Genomic DNA, 21,793 nt, shown 5'->3' with positions numbered 1-21,793 from the left:
GCATATAGGCTTATTACTTTGTTTCCTGTTTACTGATAACTTGTGGCAGATAACAATTGCTGTGGGCAAAAAACAAGAGAGAACACACTGGATTTCAGTTGCAGGCAGGAAATATTCTCATTGGATGGAGGGTCTGAAACCATGAATCACCATTAAGCAGACTCCATACTGATAGAAATGAGAATCCTGATAACACAAACCACAAGTGTTCATTTCCCCTGAGGGAAGGAATGGAGGGAGACCGCACGGAGGAAGCCTTTCCTGGATGACACTGGAGAAGCGGATGTACAGAGCACGCACAGGCCAGGCCAGGGAGGACCATGTGCATCCCAGGGGTGACAGGTAGGTGGAAGGGGAAAAGTTGCTTCTGCAATGAGAAAGGAGGAGTCTGGAGTCTGTGGTTTTGCAGAGGTGTGCAGCCCAGTAGAGGGCTGGTGAGGATCCTCAGGGGCCGGAGAGCACAGAGGAGAGATATGGAAGGAAACGGGCCTGGCAGTCAGACAGAACCAAATGGGAGACATGCTTTGGACAAGGGGAGGACATGACATATCTATTTCCGGTTTGCAATCATGAATGTGATGTGCACATAGAACAGAGAGACAAAATGGAGGTGAACCCATAAAAGCAAAAGGATTTTGATTTGTTGTGGTGGCAAAGACCTGAAAAATCTTTTTGTTCAGTGCCATTTGCTTTTATGTCGTGAAGTTAGTAAGAAGTAAATTATTTTGAAGCACAGAGAGAGGAAGGAAGAAAAGGTTATGGTAAAGCCCCTTTCAGTCTGATGTCTCAGAACTTGGCAATCATGAAATGAAAACTGGGGGACATAGTAGGACTGGGATAGGGCCAGAGGGGGCACCCACAGAGGAGAGCAAGAGAGGAGAGGCCAGTGCAATAGCCCGGTGGCTAAGAGCCCAGACTCTGGAGCCGTGTGACCTTGGGCCTCAGTTTCCCTATCTGTAAAATAGGGATAATACAAACCTTATCTCATAGGATTATTTTGAAGATTAAATGAAATAATTTGTACAAAGGGCTTACAGCACTGCCCAATACACAAGTTCTCTTGGGTGTTCGCCCTTACCTAGGGGAGGTCAGTGCCCAGACCTTAAGGAAGGTAAGGAATAATGGGGCATAAGATAGAAAACTCCCTTCTCCTGCAGTCAGGTGACTGTTCCCTGCAGGGACAGAAAAAAGGGTTGAAATAGCAAAAGGGAGAAGGGGGAAGGAAGTGAGAGGGTGGGGAGTAGGGAGACTGGGCACACACACACACACACACACACACACACACACACACACAAACACACGAAACAGTGTTGGGGAGGAAATCATCTGAGATCCACTAAAACCATAAAGAAAAGGAAAAAGGCAAGAATGAAACAGAGACATCGACCCAGGGATCGATTCCCTTCTGCTGGAATGAGAATAGCCCTGGGTCTGGAGTCTGAGCCCTAGACTCCGTCTCTGGCTGCATGTTCTCTTGGTTGAGTGTTCTTGGAAAAGTCATGTACCCTCTCTCAGGCTCGTGTTTTAAATCCGTGAAAGTGAAAATGGGAAGGCCGACCTCACAGAGGGGCTGGGGCGATTAAAGAGAGCATTTTTTGGGTTGGTGGCTGTGCACTCGAGTAAATGTACGGGGAAGCTCGACGTCCGCAGCATTCCGAGGCACGGAGCGCGGCGGCGGCGGGAGAGAAGCAGCCCTCCGCCTCGACTTCCAGCCCTCAGGCCCGGGAATGAGCGAGGCAGTGGGCGGGGAAGACAGGCACGGGGAATCTGGGGACAGATAAAGGAAACTCGTGATGGGGCGAGGCTGGGCTGAAGAGAAACAGATTGGGGACGAGCTGCAAAGGGAGGGGTCCACTAAAAGGGGAGGGGGAAGGCCGGGGAGAGAGAGGGTGGGAAGGCAGAGAGAGAAGGGAGGGCAGTGTGAGAAGAAAAGCAGGCTGGGGAAAGAGAGGTTGGAATGCAGAAGGAACTTGGGGAAGGAGGAAGTATTGAAGGCGGGAGGGAAAGAGGAGAAGGAAAATGGGGATGCAGTGGAGACGGGGGCCAGGCCGCGAGAGGGAAAAGGACCAGGGGAACAGATGGAGGAGAAAAGAACTGGCCAAAGCCAGCGTCAGAAGAGGTTGGGGACTGCGAGGAGAGAGGCTGGGGCCTGCAGGAGAGCGCAGCAGCTTTTAGCATCCATCCAGACTCTAAAGACTCGTGGCCTTTACCTGACCTCGAGGGTCGGGAACAGACGCCCGGGCTTTGTGGAGAGCGGTACCCCACCGAGAGAATGGGGCTGCTCTGGTCTGGGCCCTACGCCTGGCGCGCGGCGAGGCTTCTCTGGCCTTGGGCTGGCCCTTGAGGGGACGGATCAACTGGCCTGGAGGTTGGGGCCGAGGAAGGAAAGTACCACCGCCCGGAGCCGGCGAGCATTCGGCAGCAGAAGTGCCTGCTCTGAGCTGTCTCTGGGGGGCGCCGCTGCCCCCTCCCTCTTCCGGGGCCGCAAGCTCCCAGGAAATTGGAGGTGGCAGCCAAGGACCGAGAGCCGGCGCAGCGCTGCGGAGGGACTGAGCTTCTACCGGTGCCAGCGGGACTCTGGCCCTGCGGATGCCCCGGCTTCCCCGCCGCCGGGCGCCCTCGCCGGTCGGCCCCTGCCAAGCGCTCCGGGCCGGCTCCGTGCGCACCGCCCCGCAACCCCGCGCGCGTCCCGCGGGGGCGCTGCGTCCCCCGCCACCCCGGCGCACAGCGGCCCCTCTCCCCCACACCTCCTGCCCGCACCACCCGGCCTCTCCTCCCACCCTCTGCTCCTCTCCCCTCCCCTCCCCTTCTTCTCCTCCCCTCCCGGCGAGGGGCGGGAGGGGGCGTGGCAGGGCCGGGGTTTGTGTGGCTGGGACCCGGCTCCTCGCACTCCGAGTCCGCCCGAGGAGCCGGGCCCCGGCCGCTGTCCAGCCGCTCTGTACCCCTCGCGCCCTGCTCCTCAGCCTCTCGGGGAGACGCTGCCACTCGCTCGTCATGGATACCCCAAGGGTCCTGCTCTCGGCCGTCTTCCTCATCAGTTTCCTATGGGATTTGCCCGGTTTCCAGCAAGCTTCCATCGCATCCTCCTCATCGTCCGCCGAGCTAGTCTCCGCCAAGGGAATGCGAAGCCGCAAAGAAGGGAAGATGCAGCGGGCGCCGCGAGCGAATGCCACTGCCCGGGCGCCCCTGGAGAGCCAGGAGCCACAGCCAAGGCCGCAGGAGGAGCCCCGGCGGCGACCGCCACAGCAGCCCGAGGCTCAGGAGCCTCCGGGCAGGGGCCCGCGCGTGGTGCCCCACGAGTACATGCTGTCAATCTACAGGACTTACTCCATCGCCGAGAAGCTGGGCATCAATGCCAGCTTTTTCCAGTCTTCCAAGTCGGCCAATACGATCACTAGCTTTGTAGACAGGGGATTAGGTAAGTGGCAAAGAAGACGCCGACTCCTTTCCCCCTGGAGCTCCGCAGCGAAGGCGCTGCTCGGGCTCTGGCAGAAGGCTACATTTGTGAATCCCCTTCCCGCTCTGGACACCTCCCCTTTTCTTTTCTTAAACTGTTTTTCTCAAGCCCAAGTGAGTTTCCGAATGCGGCTGCAGATCTTATTCCAGTGTGCAATCCTCCCTGCCTCGCTTTCTTCATTCCCTTCCTTCCTTTCTCCCTTCCTTCTTCCTCTTCCTTTTGCAGAAAGCAGCGTAGGGGCCGCTTGTTTGGTGGCTGGTGGAGGAAGCGTGGAGGGCAGGAGTTGGCGGGCAAATGACCCGGGCGGGAACCGACGGAACCCATGGCAAGGGGTCCCACGTTGCACCGGGTGCGCGGTCCAAGACTGGAGCTGCGGTGGCGGCCCCGGCAGCCCTGGGGCCTGGGTGAGCTTTGGGAAGCCCCGAGCTCCCGTCGGCTCCGGGAAAAGCCGGCAGAAGCGAGTTCCGCGGTCCGAGGAGGGAGTCTGGCAGCGCCCCGGCCCAGCCGCTGCACGGGTTCTCCGCTTGTCCCCGCTGGGTGTGGGCATGGTCAGCCGGGTCGGAGCTCCGCGCCCTCGGGCTTTTTTTTCGCTCCAGCAGCGCGATCTCGGCCACTCCGGGGCCGCAACCAAGTCAATTCTGCAGAGGCAGTGGCAGCAACCGGCAGGGTGGGCCGGGGACATGGGCAAGTCAGCTAAATTGTTGGTACTTAATCCACATGGGTGTCTACGTGTGTTCATCCACCTTTCTCAGCCAGGAGACTCTCCTCTCTCTGCGCCTCTACAAGGGAGACCGTCTTTGGTCCCCGGTGCCGGTGCTTGTGTGAGCGTCTGCGGAACTCCCTACGCCCCCTCCTTGCCACCCGCGTCGGTCTGCAGCCTGGCGAGTGCCTTGGAGAAAACTCGCGCTCCCCTGGTACCAGAAATTGGGGAGGAATCTGCATACGCCGGGAACTCGGCTCCTAAAGAGAAGAGACAATAATGTGGAAGGAGACAGGAAAGGAGGGGAGAAAAAGCAAAGGAAGGGCAAAGGGGAGGTAGAGGGTGAGAAGAAAGGAAGGAGGAGATAAAAGAGATCTGGGCATCTATCCACTCTGCCACCCTGCCCAGACTTTAGCTCCTCGAGCTGGACTCGTTCCCCGCCTGTGACTTCCAGGTTAGTGAAAGTGGGGTCGCCCGGGAACCTGCGAGCATGGGGTTCCGACTGAGAGGGCTGCTCTGCCCGATGCCTTGGGGACTCACACACCCTCGAAGCTTTACAGAGTAGGCTAACGGCTCGGAGCCCCAGTTCTTCACAGGCTTCAACCCCAAGCCTTTGCCTTGCAGCCGCTTTCCTTGCGGGCACGAGTCCTGCCCACGCTCGATTCGCGGCTGCAGCCAAAGGTCAGCGAGGTTCACGAGCTGTTGAAAGGTCTGGGCGGCAAATTAACGGCACGGTATTTTATGGTGATTTTAGGACTACTAAAGTCACCTTTGCAAATACAAGTGGCTTCTTCGTAGCGCTGCATGGTCTGGGTCCCTGGCCGCCCTGCTGCTAGCGCAGCTCGCCTTCTCCCCACCTCCACCCCTCGCCGTGCCTCTGTTGTTTCCCTCCCTCCAAATCTTCCGCTTATCGTTCACCTTCTCTAAGACTCTAGTCTAAGACTACCCTAGCAGAGACAATTGCTCTGGAGGCCTTTCCCCAAGGGAGGACATCCCGGAGGCCCAGGCAGCTGGGCGGGCATTTTCTTCTCCCCACGGGAAGTGGCCAGAGCCTCCGCCCCTCCCCCAGGCAGACCCCCCCCAACTCGAAAGCTGCGCCCTGTGAGCTTGGCACGGGACCAAGGGACCCTGCAGGCTGCTCGGAGGCGGCTAGCGAAGCCTGCGGCTTTCGGGCAAGTGTGGGAGGTCTCTGGGGGTCTCCGGGTCCAGCGCAGACACCGGCTCCCTTCGCCCTGGCTCGCACTGCCGCGTCTCCCCGGGCACCGCTCTGGGCGCTCGCGGGCGCCGGAGGTGGGGAGGGAACTGGCTGCGCGCCCGGGCTGGGGGGCCTCTGTCCCCGAGCCAAGCTCTCCAGGCTAGCCGGACCGAGATCCAAACGTCCGGCTTCCACTCCCGAACGCGGTCCCCAGGCGTACGAGTCGCGGCGTGACCACCTGGACCGCAGCTTCAAAGGCGCGGTCACCTCCACGCCTTCGGGTTCCCAGAAAACGCGAAGAAAGGCAGTTAGTTGACTGGGGAGGCTGTGCGGCTGGTCGCACGCCGCGCGGGGGCGAAGGAGCGCGGAGCCGCAGGCTGGAGGGGGCGCGCAGAGGAGGGGGTCTGTTGCGGGCTGCAGCCCCAGCTTGATAAAGGGAAAGCCTCACTTTCCCTCTCACTGATTTTGATTTGATGTGTCACCGGCGGTGACCTCGGGCTGGACCTTCCGGGGCTTGCTTAGCATCGGGCCCCTGATTGGAGTGTTTCAACTCAGCGATCTAATTGAGGGTTCATGTCATAACACATCAAACGGTGTCTAGTCTCCCGTGATGGAAGGGACCCGCCAGCCGCGCATCCCCGGCTCCTGGCGAGGACTTCCGCCCCTCTCACGTGGGGACTCCTAAACCGCGCCAAACCTTCCAACATCCCCTCCCCCAACCGTGGATGGCAGGACAAGGAGGAAAGAGCAGCGGCCAACCGAGAGCTGGGCCAGCCGCTCTCACTTGGCGCCTTGCCTCGGGGATGTTTAAATCGCCGTCGAGTGTGGCAGGCTTGGCTTCGAGAAGCCCGGGTCCCTCAGGGGGAGGAGCAAAGAAAACGGAAGGAATCCTGAAGCCGGTTCTCGAGGCATGAACTACTTAAGTACAGTATTTGTAAAAAGCCTTTTTCTCCCGGGAACTCCAGAGCCCACAAGTTACACCTAAGGCTTGCGTTCAAGAGTGGAAGAGCAAGGATAAACTCTGCCCAATGTGAGCGAATGAGGTGCGCTTTAAACTAAAGACTGCATGTTCTGTACTGCCTCACCCCTGCGTTCTTCTCTCACCACCCCGCCCCCTCCATGAGGTGACCTTATTGTAAGTTCAAAAAAAAAACCCCCAAAAACCAAAAAACAAAAAACACATTCCCCATTCAGTTTGCTCTCCAAACAACTAGGAATAATAATAATAACCAAGATTAACTGACATATTGAGCATTTGCTGTGAACATTTACCAGTACGCGGTACTGCGCTAAAATCTGTTATATAAATTATTTCACAACCCTCCCCTGGGGGTAAGTGCTATAATCACTGTTTTACAGGTGAATTAAAGAAGACAGAGAGGTTAAGTAAGTTGTTCAAGGTCACACAGCTAGTGAGAGGTGAAGCAAATACCTAAAACTAGACTCTGCATGCTTACCTATGGCACTACATGGATAGGGTAAGGGGGTGAGGTTTCTAAAGGATGGTGGCAAGAAGAAGTCAGAAAAAATGGACAGATTTCCCTCCCCATCTAATAGTCCTCTGTAATCTCTTAAGACCCAGTTAGGAGTTGGAGTGAAACTTTGGGCTCAAGGGTCTGAAACTGTGCTGTGCTTTGCTTCCGCTTTGTACTCCCTGTAAAAGGCACAAGCCGCATTATCCCTGATCTTTAAAAACAGCCCCATATTGTGCTTTATAAATTATTTCGGATAAAGATGAGGAAGTGTGTGCACGTGTGTGTTGTGTGCGTGTGTGTTTTGGTGCAGTCATACCGTCAGGATGGGCCAGGTTGCATACAGAGAAATAGTAGTTAGCACATGGTATAGTTCATTAAAAGACCACGAGTACTGGAGCCTTGGCTCCGCAACCCTGGGGCCTGGGAAAGGCAGACAATGAGAATGCCTATGAATTCGACTGGGCTGTGAGATACAGGGAGAGGAAGAGAGAAGCAAAACTCGGACTTCATGTAGTGAGAAGTGCCCCATAATTCCAATAAGGTGTGTGTGTGTGGGGAACCTCTTGAGGATGAAGAAAGCAAAATAAATCTAAGAATACTGCTGTGAGTTACATTTACAGACGATTTTGAAATAAGAATACTCTTTAAATTTGGGGGAGAGGGAGCCTTGTTGTTACAATAGCCTTCTCAGGAAGGAGGCAGTAGGGAACAGATAAAAGCCAACAAAACAAAACAAACAAACAAAAAGAAATGAGACTAGGACGTCCTTGAGGAACTCGACACCCTAGAAATGAACCTTAGGAGAGTTTGCCCCTGATTGTTGACTTCTAGGTTTACCTTCTGGGTCGCGATTACCAGAGGGCAGGGCAGGACAGTTGTGGGGGCAGCCCGGCAGCAGAAGGACATTCTGAGAGCGGCATAGTTCTCTCCTCATTGAAGCTCCTCTGGTGCAGCATGTTTATGCAAAACATCCAGTTTCTGGGTGGACCTGGGCCGCAGAGAGTGGTGCGATCAACGCAGAGGCGCTTTTGCCCCGACCCTGCTGTCGTTGGCAAACGGAAAATGAAATATAAGCAGGGAAGTATTTTAATGGGGACGGAGGGAATTCACAACTGTTAATTATTTGGTGACCTTGTATTCGATTTGTTTGAGTCCCTTATAAAAACACTAATGCAGACCAGACGGCCAAGTGAGGAAGCCGGCAGAAGGTTCCAATCTAGGCTTTATTTCCCCGGAAAGAGGGAACAGCCTTGGAAAAGGATTGCTGAGCGTTCAAGTGCGTGCGTGTGGGGACGCGCCCGCGTGAGCCCCGCGCGGGGTGTGCGTCGCCGTCAGGGTTCAGGTTTAGTATCCTCAAGCCCGGCGAACTGGCAGGTCCCGGAACAAGTCCGGGGGTAAGGGAAGGAACCCTTAAACCAGAAATTTGTTCTGCTCTTCTGGGTTGGAATGATTAAAACACTTTTCAGGCCTCAGACCAAACCCTTAGCCATTGGCTTGCAGCTGAACACCAGTTTTTGTCACTCACAACCCCAAGGCTTTAAGGGCTGCCTTACAAAGGCCTCCTTAGCAAAAAGCTAAGAACACGTCATGTCTTCTGCACTCGCGCCGGAATTCGGGGACCAGCTTCCTTGGCAGGGGAGGCTAATCTGAGAAGGACACTGAGCTTTTCCCCGGAGCGGGAGGCTCTCGGGCTCTGGGAGTTTGCGCGATAGAGTTGCTGGTGGGGGAGGGGATCGAAAGACGTGCTCAAACACCCTTGTCGTTTCTGCACATTAAGAGACAAAATTACCTAAGTCACAACCCACGACAGGCCTTGTAATCCCTTCCCGCGCAAACTGAATCAAGACATGAAAGCTCCCCCTTCCGACTGGAGGGTGATGCCTGTTGCCTGGACCCTCGGGGAACGCAGAACGTTGCGTTGATGGAGACCCTAGCGCAACTGGTTTTTTCCCAGCTGGAGTTCTGGGGGTTCTGGCGCACACCTCCTTGAAATTGGTGACCTCTTCTTGGGGTGGCGTGGGGAAAGGGAGAAAGGAACTGAACGGAGAAGTGGGGGAAAGGTGGCATGACAGAAATAGGACAGAACAAAAATTTTTGTTTCCTGCCTGGACTTCTGCTTGCATCAAATGACTCACGGCAAATAAACAATAATCTCTGGGCGCTTTTAAGTAAAGTGAAGATCATTCGTTCGATAACCCCTCGGATATTAAATAACCCTGGTCAAACGATGCTCTCTGGTCCCGGGGATGGGATCCAAGCGGAGGCTGCGAGGTGTGGCCAGAGGAAACGTGGATCCACAGAGCCATTTTGTTGCTTGGCATCTACCATCTCCCTCAACCCCCACCCCCCAACTCCTGCCCTTAAAGCCTGGCTGTTTATTTTTAAGCTCAGTTTCGGTTAAATGGTGTCTCCTGTTTACAGGAATTAAATAGGTCCTCGTCGGCCTAATGGGTTCCAGGGTTGCTGTTCCCTGCCTTCCAGGACAGTCCATTAGCGCTGCTGGGGGCCGAGGGTTGGGTCCGCTTGGGGTGAGATGCTTTAGGCGCTTGGAGTGGGCGGGCGGCGGGCGGCGCTGACCAGCGTTCGCGGAGATGCGCGCGCTGCGCTGCGAGTGGCCGGGGCGCCTGGGGGCGGAGCACGGTTTAGGGACCCGACAGCCGGCGTACAGGAGGGGCGAAGGGCGGGCCTCTGGCTCAGGCTGGCGTGGGTTTGGCTGCTGGAGCCCAGCGGAAAGCAGAAGCAGGGGCAGCTCGGAGGGTTGCTTTGGGGTCGGTCGGGGTGGTTTACAAACCCCCCTTCCGTATCTAAATAACAGAGGAACTGAAGGGAATCCGCGCGCCTGTTTGCAAATCTGGCTTCCAGGCAAGTTGGTCCAGGCCCCACCCTACTTCCCAGCGACTGCGGCTCCCACGCCCCTTGGGGAGGGAAATTGAACGATGCTAGACCATGTAGACTATGGTCCATAGCTGCCACCACGAATCTCATTTTGCTACGACGTTATTTTGGGAGTCAGCCCAAGGTGAACACAGTGGAGCTAAGTTTCAGCGATCCCTTTTTCAGAAGCTGCTCCTGGCCCAGCGATTTAAAGAACACATCATTGAGGTTTCTCCTGCGCAGGACCCCTGGGACCTGGGGATCCAATATCCTGCCCATGACAACACGCCAGTTTGAGTCCATCTCCCCACCTGCAACCTCAGAATTGATTGGAGAGGGGAAACAACATAAAAGGGAACCTTTTCTTCTAGTGTTGATCTCCAAGTTCTCAAGTGAAAAGGCCCCGATTTCCCGGCTGCCTTATCCCCGGCAAATCAATCTAGTCTGGGCCCAGCTCGCGCGGCTGCAGGAGAAGGCAGCGACTTGCGCGGGACGCTGGAGCTGAGGACATCCAGGTGCAAGCTGCTTGGGCGTATTGGAAAGATGGGGCGAGAAGGCCCAGAGTGTGGGGTGGCACTAAGTTTCCTTTTGGATTCCATCTATATTGTTGTCAAATTAAGATCTGAGCCACTGTGGTTAGGAGCCCAGGTTGGGACAGCAGTGAAGAGATGACCGTGAAGTGTCCTGAATTTGGGATTTGCATCTCTGGCTCTTGGGCCCCTATGCAGCCACGAGTGTTTGCACCAAGTTCATGGAAACTACTTTATAAATGGATCCATTTCATCCTAGAGAGACAAGAGGAGTCTCTTTGAAGTGCCCTGGGACTTCTGCTGGAGGTGCCCAGAGCCCAGTGCTCAGGGTAGAGGGCTGGCCCTGTCTCCTGCCAGAAACCAGCACTGCTGCCAGAAGTTACACAGAAGGCGGTGCTGAGGCTCCCAGGGCATAAGCAGTTGTTCCCAGCCAGGTGGAAATAGGGTTTCCCCTGCTCTCCCCCTCCCATCTGTACTGTTTTGCCACTCACTGATCCAGAGCTTGCTGTGGGAACACTGGGGTTTTTCTACAGGATCCAGGTAGGACATTAGACCCAACTAATCTCACGTGGTTCAGAAAGCTCAGGCTCGATGCAAGGAGAGGGGGATCTGTGAGGCTTGGGGAAGAGGGTGGTAAAGGCCTCCGTGTTGGACTCCCCTTGGGCCTTTCTGATCTATGAAAGGAGGAAAAAAGCTGAGAAAATCAGAGCAAGCTATTGGGGAAAACACTGGGGAAACCAAGAGACCTAGAGAGAAACAGGGCAGGTGAGTGGGTGGTGAGGATGCACTGGACCACCGGACTGTACCCCAGCCAGCCTCGCACTCCTGCCCAAGGGGTCAGTCATTGCTACAACCCGTCTCTCCTCCAACCTGCCAGATGAAAAAGATAGGGAACCCCCCTTCTCCCACCCTAGATTGGCTCTATGGACAGTTCGTGCCCCACAGAGGCACCAGAGGGGTAAGTGGGAGGGGTGGGGCAAGGAGACCATTCACTAGGCCACTCAGGGCTGTGTCTGCCAGTCCAGGGAGCCAGATGGGTTTGCAGACGAATTAGCTACAGAGGAGGGGAACCTGCAGTGAGGGCTGTAACCTTGATGAGCCTCCCGCTGCAGGTCGTTTGATCACCTTGTGTTTCAGGAGGGACCATAGTGGTGGCTGAAGCCTGGGAATTGAGAAGAAGCAAGGTGATGGGGGTGGGGCTGAAACCCTTATGGGCCTTGTCCTTCACGGAACCCTCAGATGAGTAGGAACTGGAAGTCCTTGCTTCTCTCTTTACCCCTCTACCCAGCACCTTTTCTTCACCCACTTCTGGAAATCTTGTGGAGAGGACTGGACTACATTTCCTCAAAGAAGGCCGAGAGGAGGACAGGTGCCTCTTCCCTCTACCTGGCTGTGGGTAGTTATAGTCATATTGGCTGCATTCGTTGGGTGATTTTGTCTGTCATGCATGCAGCTCTGGTTGCCTTGACTCTGACCTTTACAATGACACTGCAAAGTGGGGCCATTTACCCATTTTACAGATGAGCCATGTGAGGCTGGGAGAGATTATGTGACTCAGTCCATCCAAGACAATAAGTTACAGATCAGATTCAAATCTACATCTCTTAGACTCTAGGTTCTAGGCTCATTGCACATTGTCAGTAGTAACTAACATTTGCACACATCTTCAGGGTCTTTCCTGAGATCCTACCTCATTTGCCACCCCTCCCTCAGTGACTGTGAGTTGATGTTATTATTCTCATTCTGCAGATGAGAAAATAAAGTTTCCTCTTTCAACTGTTGAACTGTTAGCATCCCTTCAGTTCTGCTGATTAGGAAGTGACTGACATTTGGAGATCAGAGACTGATGCCCTCCCTGTAGTCATGGGCAGCATGAAAGAACTGGAGCCTTCTCAAGGTTTCTAGCAGACACAAAGATCAAGGGCTGGGATGTCCAGGTGGTGGCAAAGATCCTGGAGCCCAACTGCCATATCTACCTCTTATATCTTGGACAAGTTACACTTGAGCTCTCTGTGTTTTTTTTTTTTTTTTTCTTTCCTGATCCATAACATAATAGTGACATCTTTTCTTTTTTCCATAGGTTGTTTTGAAGCTTAAATGAGTCATTACAAGAATTTAGATCAGGCCCAGCCCATAGTAAGTGCTACACCAGGGTTTGATATTATGATCATGTTGGATTTGAGCAAGAGCGCCCCGGGGAGGGTGAATTGTGTGGGCCGCCTTCTGAATCCACGCCTCTGTGGATGTTTAGCAAGGCCAGCCGTTTGCCAAGGCAGATCTCGATGGAGACAGAACTCAGGAGAAGAGTATGGGGCAGGGGGGTTGCCCAGGAGATCACTATCCCAGGAGAGGGTAATTGTTGGAGCACAGATTACTCAGAGGCCTTCATACCCCAGGGGAGAGGGCTGGTGGCTCATTTTTACTTACCCAGTACACGTGACTCTACTTTCAACTTGTAGACTTTGGCACCTCAGGGCACCCTCAGGGCTGAGGGACCTAGGAAGCAGTGACTCCAAATCCAGCTATGAATTCCCTGCTCGGAGGTCTTCTTCCTTCTAGTAAAGAAGAAAAGGAAATCCTGGAGGATCCCAGCTCCCCTTGTGTTGATGGTTTTGGTGATGGGGGTGTGTCTCAACGTTCTCGCTCCGTCTTTGCTCCATCGCTCAATCGGAACCCTGGAAGAGGGGCGTGGCCTCAGGTCTGAGGGCCTCGGTTGGAAAAAAAGACCTTCAGATCTTGTCCCTCACAAGCTGCAAGACTCTGGGCAAATGAAGACATCTTGAAGAGCCCCTTACCTCATCTATAAATGAGTGTAACAGTCCGACGCGCCTCGGACGCTTTCGGTGAGGATTCAGAGAGGCCACCAAAACCCTGAGCACATGCTGGCACAAAAGCGCGCCCGAAGCGTTGAGTGTTGCTTTTGCGGGTGTGGGGAGGCTGAGCTGCAGAGACGTCTGGAGCTTCTTTTGTGAAGACGGATGATTACACTCCTCCTTCCATCCCCACCTAAGTGGGTGGGGGTGAGAGAGCCCACTGTCATCTCGGCTTTCTGAGCTGCAACCAGTTACTGGAGGACCTGCCTTCGGAGGATCTGCAGCGGGACGCTTGGCGTTGTGGCGTGTGGGGCCCTGCCCGGTCAGATGCCGCCGGTGGCCGCTGTCACCGAGAATTCAGAGACGCGAGCGGGACACGCGCTGAGGGGCGTCGGGGAGCCCAGGGTGAAGGGTCCAGGGGGTCGAGCGAGCTGGAACGCGGGGACGCCCTCGCAGCCGGCGAGGGACACAAAATCCAACAAAGACTCTCAAGAGGGACCTCAAACTGCGTGCACATCTGAAGACGTCTTGGGGAATGCAGTACGGGTCCTTTCCTTTCCAAACCGAAAGAAGTTTCGGGTTTTCGGAAGCTCCCTGAAGGGTGGCGCGGGGAAGCCGCCTCCAGCTGCAAGAGCGCGGGGAGGGGACCCGCAAGGCTCCGCTCCCGCGCTGTGCGGGCTTCCCTTAGGCCGCCTTCTTGGGGTGCGGTTTCCCAGGTGTCCGGACTCGGGCACCCTAGGCACTTTTTTTAAAAAGTGATCTGATGTTTGCTTCTTAGCTTCCTCCAGCCACACACTGTGACCCTGCACAGAACGCTTTACCTTTCTAAGCCAATTTCCTCATTTAAAATGGACATGATAGACTCTCCCTTGCAGTGATTAGTTCTTTTTCTCGTTCCTTATTCGCTTTCCTTTTTAATTTTTATTTTTAATCAGTTCCACACCAAATGTGCATGTTTGAGATGCTCCCAACCTTCCGACTTACCTTTAACTCAAAAAAAAAAAAAAAAAGGTTGACCTAGTTATGAAGAATTTTCTTCAGATATGCAGGTGGTTTGTTCCTTCCTCCTCCATCTCTCCTCCCCTCCTTCCCACCAGGGCAAGAGGATAAGCACAAACCCAGCAAATGTAACTTGAGAGGTCTATATGTCTAATGCAAAGCAAACATTGAATTTATGGGGGGAGGATGTAACAGACCAGGTTGATGCAAATAAAAAGCAAAATAGAAAGTCCCCTGATGTATTACTCAATTTCAATTCCAAGGCCTGCAGCATAGGATTCACTTTCAGGATATAAGAAAGTGCCACCAACAGATTTTTGAAATGGAAAGTAATTGTTTCGAGGTGAGGGGATGGGAGAGAGGGTCATTTCATGACATCAACCCTCCTTTACACAGGACTTAATGGGAGGAGGCTTGTGGGAGAGGGAGTGAAGGGCTGGCTTCCTCTGCACAGGTGACCATGGCAGCAGGGCTGGGCCTTGTGATGCCGCCTTGGCAGACAAAGTGTCTGCAGGGTCACAGTGGATGGTGGTGTGTGCACTCTTCAGGTCGCATGCCTCCTTTGGGCTATTTCTCTGATGCATGCCTCCAGAGCAGGTCCAGACAGGTGGAGAATGTGGTCTGTAGGAGAGCTGCACAGGGCAGCCACCCTCATGGGTTAGAGGTTCTGGAGACCCAGTGAGAGTATACGTGGCTGAGAGACTAAACAGTGTAGGGGTGGCTGTGGGGACAGGAAGGAGCAGGGAGCAACAGGAAATTGGTTCTGGTCATTACTACCTTAGATCCTGCGCAGGGCCCTGTGCTTTGGAGGGCCCTGTTTTGTCCTGCCTCCCATGGTGCCCTGCCCACAAAGTGGAGACTCTGATGTGCTCATCTAGATTCATGGTTCTTAAAGTGGGGTCCCCAACCAGCAGAATTGGCATCACCTGGGAACTTAGGAGAAATGCAAATTCTGGGCCCCACTACAAAACTCTGGGGCCCAAGAGAATTTGCATTTCTAACAAGATCTTGTGTGATGCTGATGATGCAGATTCAGAGGCTTTGAGGGTTATTACTCCACTCTGGTACCTGAGCCACAGAGTTTTTCCCTAAGTAGCCCTGAGCTCACTTCCAGGGCCGGGGCAGGTTCTTCTCTGGGTCTGTCCTCCTAGGGATGTATCACATTGCCAGTGTGTGCACCTGCAGCATGGGAAGCTTGGACCTGCGGGCAAGGGTGGCCACCCCCATGCAGGTGAGGCCCCTGAAACTGTGGGAATGGAGATGGTATGGGAAGAAAAGGGAGCAGGATGCAGGCTGGAGCCTTCATGTGCCCTCTTTCTCTGAGCCTTGGAAAGAGTAAGAGCAGGCTGATCTTGCTAGAAAAAATCATCAGAAATCCCAAGGCTGCAGAACCAGTAGAGCCCTCTTTTTACAGATGCTTTCTTTTGTTTTGACCGCTCTCAAGGACTAGAGAAATGTGGCTCAGCTGTGCAGACTAGCCATTGATTAGCTCATGCTTAAAAAAAAAAAAAAGAATGAAAACAAAAGCAGGCTGATTTCTCTGAGTTGCATGACAAAGAAAAAAATAAATCATACTTTACACCTGCCTGATTCTCTCCAGCCAGTGACAAACTAGCTCAAGAGTTATGTAAGCAGAGAAGGAAGTGATTTCCTAAAGGAGTCCAGGTTTTATTCCTAGCAAGCCCTGAAAATACAGTTTGGACTGTATCTCCCGCCCTTTATACATTGGCCACTCCTGGTTGCTTTGCCTCCAGGACCCGGACTATAAGGGAGGGGCAATGGAGCAATGGGATTTTCAGGCTAAATGTTCCAACTCTGGAATTACACAGACCTAGGTTTGGGTCTTAACTACACCCTCCGCCATTTACTAGCCATCAGATTGGTAATTAGTTACTCCAAGCCTTGGTTTTCCCATCTGTAAAATGGGAACAATAGGAGTACCTGTTCTGCAGAACTAGTCTGTCCTGATGGATAAAGTCAGAATGAATACTACATCAGCCAACACAACATTTATCTGATGCCTTGGGTTTGTCCCTCTCATCACATCCTTAGTTTGGAGAGAGAACTATGACAGCCAGGAAAGTGAAGCCTAAGGCGATAAGTCCAGAGATCTGGGTGGTGGCTGAGCATTGTCAGATGCAGGTCTCTTTAAAGGAGGAGAAGAAAGTGCTGAATTCCCACTGATTTTAACGTGACCCTGGTCGGTTTGAAGGTCTTGGCTTCCATAAATCAACAGCCTCCAGCAGCTTTTCCCTTTTCACCTCTCTAACCCTTCCCACAGCTCATCTCAGGTCGGGACTTGTGCCTTAGAGGGAGGTAGCAGGCCCCAGTGGTCAGCCCAGAGTAGGGACTGGGTGTGGCCCAGGCTCCAGATCCTGTGCCCTGGGGCTACATCTGGACAGGCAGTGAGGGTCAGACCAGGACCGGTGACACTTTTACTATTGAATCCACCCAAACTTTACTAGCTTCTGGGGAAAGCTAGGGGCTTTGGGGATTTTTGTATTTGCTGGGTTGTAAATATTTTATGAGAAGGCAGCCCAGGAAAATCTGGTTAGCTTTCCGCCTTGCACATTGAAGTGGGGTTGGCTTCATGCACAAATGTGTTCAAAAAAGAAGTCCAGTTTTGCCTGGGTCCTCAAAAATTCACCTTAGATTTTAAAAGCCTGTGATCCTCTTCCACCTCCTCCTTGTGCTTCCATTTTTTTTTTCTCCCTTGTAACCACAAATTTTATCTTCAGGATTAGTTGCAAAGCAAGAAGATTTCAGATAGGGGGGTGGGTGGAGGAGGGGAGAAAGTCAGTGTGTGTGTGTGTGTGTGTGTGTGTGTGTGTGTGTGTGTGTGTGTGTGTGTGTGTGTGTGGTTTTTCCCCTACTGATGCATTTATTTCTCATTGGCTGCAGGATCTTCTCAGTGGATAGATGCCTGGTGTTAGCATGGGTTCACTTGCCCCTGTGCAGACTCCTGAAAGCCTCGTTGCTCTTTTGTTTGTTGTTAAATGGCTGATGAATTTTAAAAAGAAAGAAAGAAATCACGTCGCAGCTCCTCATTCTGTCAACTTGATCGGGCCTAAATGCTTCAGCAAAACTGCCTGCTGGGCAACATCTTCCCCTTGACCCGTGGGTCTCAACTAGGGCCGCACCTTCAAATCAACTTGGAGCGTAAAAAAAAGAAAAGCCAACAAACCCTAGCAGAACCCCGATATCCAGGCCCAGTCCTCAGATGTTGATTCAATTGGAGGAAGTGAGCCCCAGGCTGGTCATTCGTAAATTCTCTGGATGGTTATAAAGTACAGTCAGACTGAGAACGACTGCTCTAGAAGTTTCTCACTCCCTGACCAGCGTGTAGCCTAGGTCAGGCACGCCTGTAGGCGACGTGGTGAGCAAGATGGCCATGACAGGGTCCTAGCTCCCACGGGCTGGCGGAGGGGGGCGGGGTGTTACTGGGAAAGACATACCACTAAGGAGACAAATATAAACGAGGTCCTTGCAGATAGTGCTAAGTGCCCGGAAGATAATAAACCAGAGTCCCGTGATAGTGACCGAGGAAGGCTACTTTAGATCAGGGTGGTCGAGGATGGCCTTTCCGACGAGGTGACATTTGAACCGACACGTGAATGATGAGAACGAGCCGGCCGAGAGGAGGTCGGGGGAAGCGCGGCCCGGGCTGCGACCACAAAGGGCACATTAGCGGTAACACAGGCTCCTAGGGGAAAACCCGGGAGGCCGCCGCCCTGGCCGCCTCTCGTGCAGCCACCGACTTCCGCCCTGGGAGTGCGGGCTGCTGGGGAGGCGGGGGCCGCCCGGGTGCTCCCCCGCCCTCGCCGCGCACTGGCCGGGCCAGGAGCCGGGGTGGTCAGCCCTGGGCGGGTCGAGCTGGACCCCTACCGGCCCGCCTTGCTCCCTCCCCGCCCTCTTCCTCCCAGGGGCGGCCACAGAGCACCGGGCTGATCTCCCTCTTAAGTGAAACTGACTGTAATTATTTTTTATCTCGCAGACGATCTCTCGCACACTCCTCTCCGGAGACAGAAGTATTTGTTTGATGTGTCCACGCTCTCAGACAAAGAAGAACTGGTAGGCGCGGAGCTGCGGCTCTTTCGCCAGGCGCCCGCAGCGCCCTGGGGGCCGCCGGCCCGGCCGCTCCACGTGCAGCTCTTCCCTTGCCTGTCGCCCCTGCTGCTGGACGCGCGGACCCTGGACCCGCAGGGGGCGCCCCGGGCCGGCTGGGAAGTCTTCGACGTGTGGCAGGGCCTGCGCCACCAGCCCTGGAAGCAGCTGTGCTTGGAGCTGCGGGCCGCGTGGGGCGAGCCGGGAGCCGGGGAGGCAGAGGCGCGCGCTCCGGAGCCCCAGCAGCCGCCGCCCCCGGACCTGCGGAGTCTGGGCTTCGGCCGGAGGGTGCGGACCCCCCAGGAGCGCGCCCTGCTCGTCGTGTTCACCAGATCGCAGCGCAAGAACCTGTTCGCCGAGATGCGCGAGCAGCTGGGTTCGGCCGAGGTGGCGGGCCCGGGCGCGGGCGCGGGCGCGGGCGCCGAGGGGTCGTGGCCGCCGCCGTCGGGCACCCCGGACGCCGGGCCTTGGCTGCCCTCGCCCGGCCGCCGGCGGCGTCGCACGGCCTTCGCCAGCCGCCATGGCAAGCGGCACGGCAAGAAGTCGAGGCTGCGCTGCAGCAAGAAGCCCCTGCACGTGAACTTCAAGGAGCTGGGCTGGGACGACTGGATTATCGCGCCCCTGGAGTACGAGGCCTACCACTGCGAAGGCGTGTGCGATTTCCCGCTGCGCTCGCACCTGGAGCCCACCAACCACGCCATCATCCAGACGCTGATGAACTCCATGGACCCCGGCTCAACCCCGCCCAGCTGCTGCGTGCCCACTAAACTGACTCCCATCAGCATCCTGTACATCGACGCGGGCAATAACGTGGTCTACAAGCAGTACGAGGACATGGTGGTGGAGTCTTGCGGCTGCAGGTAGCGGCGCCTTTCCCGCCGCCTTGGCCCGGGACCGCAGGGGAGGCCTGACTGCAGAGAGGCGGAGGAGGAGCTGGCCTTGGAGGAGGCGGGGAGCGGGGGAGCAGCCTGGACACTCAGCCAGGTGGGAGACGAGGGAGTTTCGCCTCCCCAGAACCTTCCACCTGCCAGCCCAGAGGGTGAGACGGATTTTCACACCTTGCCCGGCCACCCTGGAAAAACAAGCCAAGGAGGATTTCTTTAGTTTGTGTCTCTATTATTGTGGCTTTGGATTTCCTTGTGTGTCTCAGAGGTTTTGATAGGAGGTGGGGGGCAAGGGAGATGCATACCTGTTTCTCAACTGCTCCATGGATTGAAAAAATAATAGTTTACGAAGGGAAACTGTGGGAGGAAGAATCACCTTTGACCACATCCCGGTCTGATTGTTTTCTACCTGTGTGAAGAAGGCGGGGTCTTTCTGGCCGTGTCCTAGCCGGTTGGTGCCTTGTGATCTCCCCAGCAGAGAGCTGTTAAGGTAGAGGACTAGGAAAGCCAGGAGGGGTGTCCTGCCTTTAGAAGAGCTTTGTGAGCGATGGGCCCACGTGGGCCTTTTCTGCTTGCTTCTATACCCAACCCTGCCCTGGCCTCTGCCCGTACAGGGAAGCGGCAACCCGCATCTCACTCCAGGGGGCTCAGGTCACTGCCTTTACTGTTGCTTTTTCTGGGGGAAAGGGGAGCTGGTATGGATGGAATGACAAGAATGAGTCCAAATGGAACCCCCTGAAGGATAATGAGAAACCACAAGGCCTGCCGCTGATGGGCTGACGTGCAGGTGCCTTAGCCCGGGCTGGAGGTAACCCATGGAAAAGCCCTTCCTCATGTCTGTTTCCCGTGGATTTCTTTGAACGAAATTGGCCCAAATTCAGACATACCCCTATGAAGAGGAAGGTGATTTCCCATTTAAACAAACAAACAAAAAAAAAAATGAGTAGGGATGGGGAACTGTAGAATTAAGGTAAGAGGTGCAGAGGAGAGCAAAATGCCCCAAGAAGTAGAAGGGTGCAGTGGGGGGGGGGGATTGTCCCCCGCCCCCCAGGGATGGGGCTAGAGGGACCGATCAGGAGCGGGGAGGAGAGGGTTCTGAAAGGAGAAGCAAGTCCTTGTCTCCAAAGTTTCTTTCAAATCTCTGTTCCCTCCCCTCTCTCTGACATTCCTGAAAGATTACCAGCCAGCAATAGCCCAGGGCTCCCCCCAAAGAATTTTTTCAGATTGTAATTACCAGTTAGGCAATGTTTTTAAAACTTAGTAATGAGAAACTGTGAGAAGAGCAAAGTGTTACATTGAGCTTGGGCTGGGAGTTGGGGAGGGTGGTGAGAAAAGAGGCAGGGGTGGAATTCATCTTCCGGAAGCAGGCGAGAGCCCGGTGCAAGTTAAACCCCATCCCCAGGTTTTCAAAACCCTGAACTTTCCCCCAGCCTGCACCAGTATTATTTTCAAACATTGCTCATCAGTAGGCCCTTTGAAGAGTTAGCTTCCTTCTCAATTTTGACCATAAAATGGTTTAAACAAGGGAACTTGTACCAACCATTACATAAAGTTTTTGTTTTTCCGAAGTGGTTTTGCTTTCTCTCAATCTAAACCTGTTGCTTGTTTGGTTCAGAGAACTACAAACTGTCCAAGAAAGGGTGAGAATGAGAATAAATGCTAATATAAAATGCTAAGTGGAAAAAAAAAAAAAAGAGAGAGAGACTTGGCCAGGAGAAATAATTTAAAATGCACATTTGCTTTGGATGCACTGTTGTTCTGTTAAGGCTGTATATATTTGTTTATTTAAGGTGACTGAAAGTGCAGGAGGAAATGAACAGCATGCAATTCATCTTAATGTACAAAACGTTATATGCACTCAAATGTTATAAGTTCTAATATTTTTAAAGTTTATATTCGAGTTGTACAAAGTTAAGCATTAATCAGATATTTCATTCTTTCATAATGTTATCATTTTCTTAAATATTATTACAAAATTTTAAGTCTGTCTAATGGAGAGGTTTTTTTTTAACTGTCTACCTCACTATAATACAAGTATTTACAACACTAAAGTTACCAGAAGTCAATGAATATTCAAAACATTTTTTACAGTACACTTTTCCTGGATGATACGCAGTCTAATACTGTATTATTAAACTCATTTTTCCCTCTTAATAAATCAGCCTGGTTTATATGTATCTATTTAGAAACATCATTTTCTCAAGGAATTACTGTCAGTGGTATTTTGGTCCAGTACCGGACTGAATGTCTGAAAAGGCACGGATGATTATTTTAAAATCCATCATTCAGAGCACTGCACTTTTTCTTCCCAACTCTTCCATAACTCTCTTTTCATGCAATTTTCATTCACCAGATTAAAGCCAAATCCTTGTCAACTATTAGAACATTGTTTATAAGCCTGTAACTCATTCCAGCATCTCAAGAGCCCAAATAGGAACTGGAATATTTCTTAGTTTCTTTAATGTTGCAAAAAGTTGTAAGTTGCTGAGGCCAGCCAAGATGTCCACGATTATCATTTACATTATGGCATACCGGGAGCGCAAGATGTAACGTGTTCTGTCTGTTCACTTGCTATAAATTAGGGAGCTGGTGTACAAGTGTAAGTTTGAGCACTCATTATATGTCAGGTAAGAGGCTGTACCTACATTATCTCATTTAAACCCCTCAAAGACTCCATGCCATAGGTATTATTATAATCCCCATCTTACAGATGAGGAAACTGAGGTGCGGAGAGTTTAACTAACCTCTCAGTGGTAGTTAGG

General features: G+C 53.4%; 1 protein-coding gene across 1 annotated transcript; it reads left to right on the top strand.

The window, feature by feature from the left end:
• Positions 1-1,951: 1,951 nt before the first annotated feature.
• GDF6 (growth differentiation factor 6) lies at positions 1,952-21,441 on the top strand. The gene is made up of 2 exons (XM_074352629.1): positions 1,952-3,418; positions 18,038-21,441. The coding sequence occupies exons 1-2, from the start codon at positions 2,590-2,592 to the stop codon at positions 19,009-19,011; spliced, it is 1,803 nt and encodes a 600-aa protein (XP_074208730.1). The 5' UTR covers positions 1,952-2,589; the 3' UTR covers positions 19,012-21,441.
• Positions 21,442-21,793: the final 352 nt, after the last annotated feature.

This window comes from Camelus bactrianus, chromosome 25, assembly GCF_048773025.1.
Source record: "Camelus bactrianus isolate YW-2024 breed Bactrian camel chromosome 25, ASM4877302v1, whole genome shotgun sequence".
Taxonomy (NCBI): Eukaryota; Metazoa; Chordata; class Mammalia; order Artiodactyla; family Camelidae; genus Camelus; species Camelus bactrianus.
The sequence above is the reverse complement of the archived record's forward strand: the minus strand, read 5'-3'. Positions and strand labels throughout refer to the sequence as shown.

Excerpts from the sequence above, each read along its gene's own strand:
- GDF6 (XM_074352629.1), top strand. The coding sequence starts at position 2,590 with ATGCCCCGGCTTCCCCGCCGCCGGGCGCCCTCGCCGGTCGGCCCCTGC. Across the intron at positions 3,419-18,037 it reads CTTTGTAGACAGGGGATTAG|ACGATCTCTCGCACACTCCT; the intron begins GTAAGTGGCAAA and ends TTTATCTCGCAG.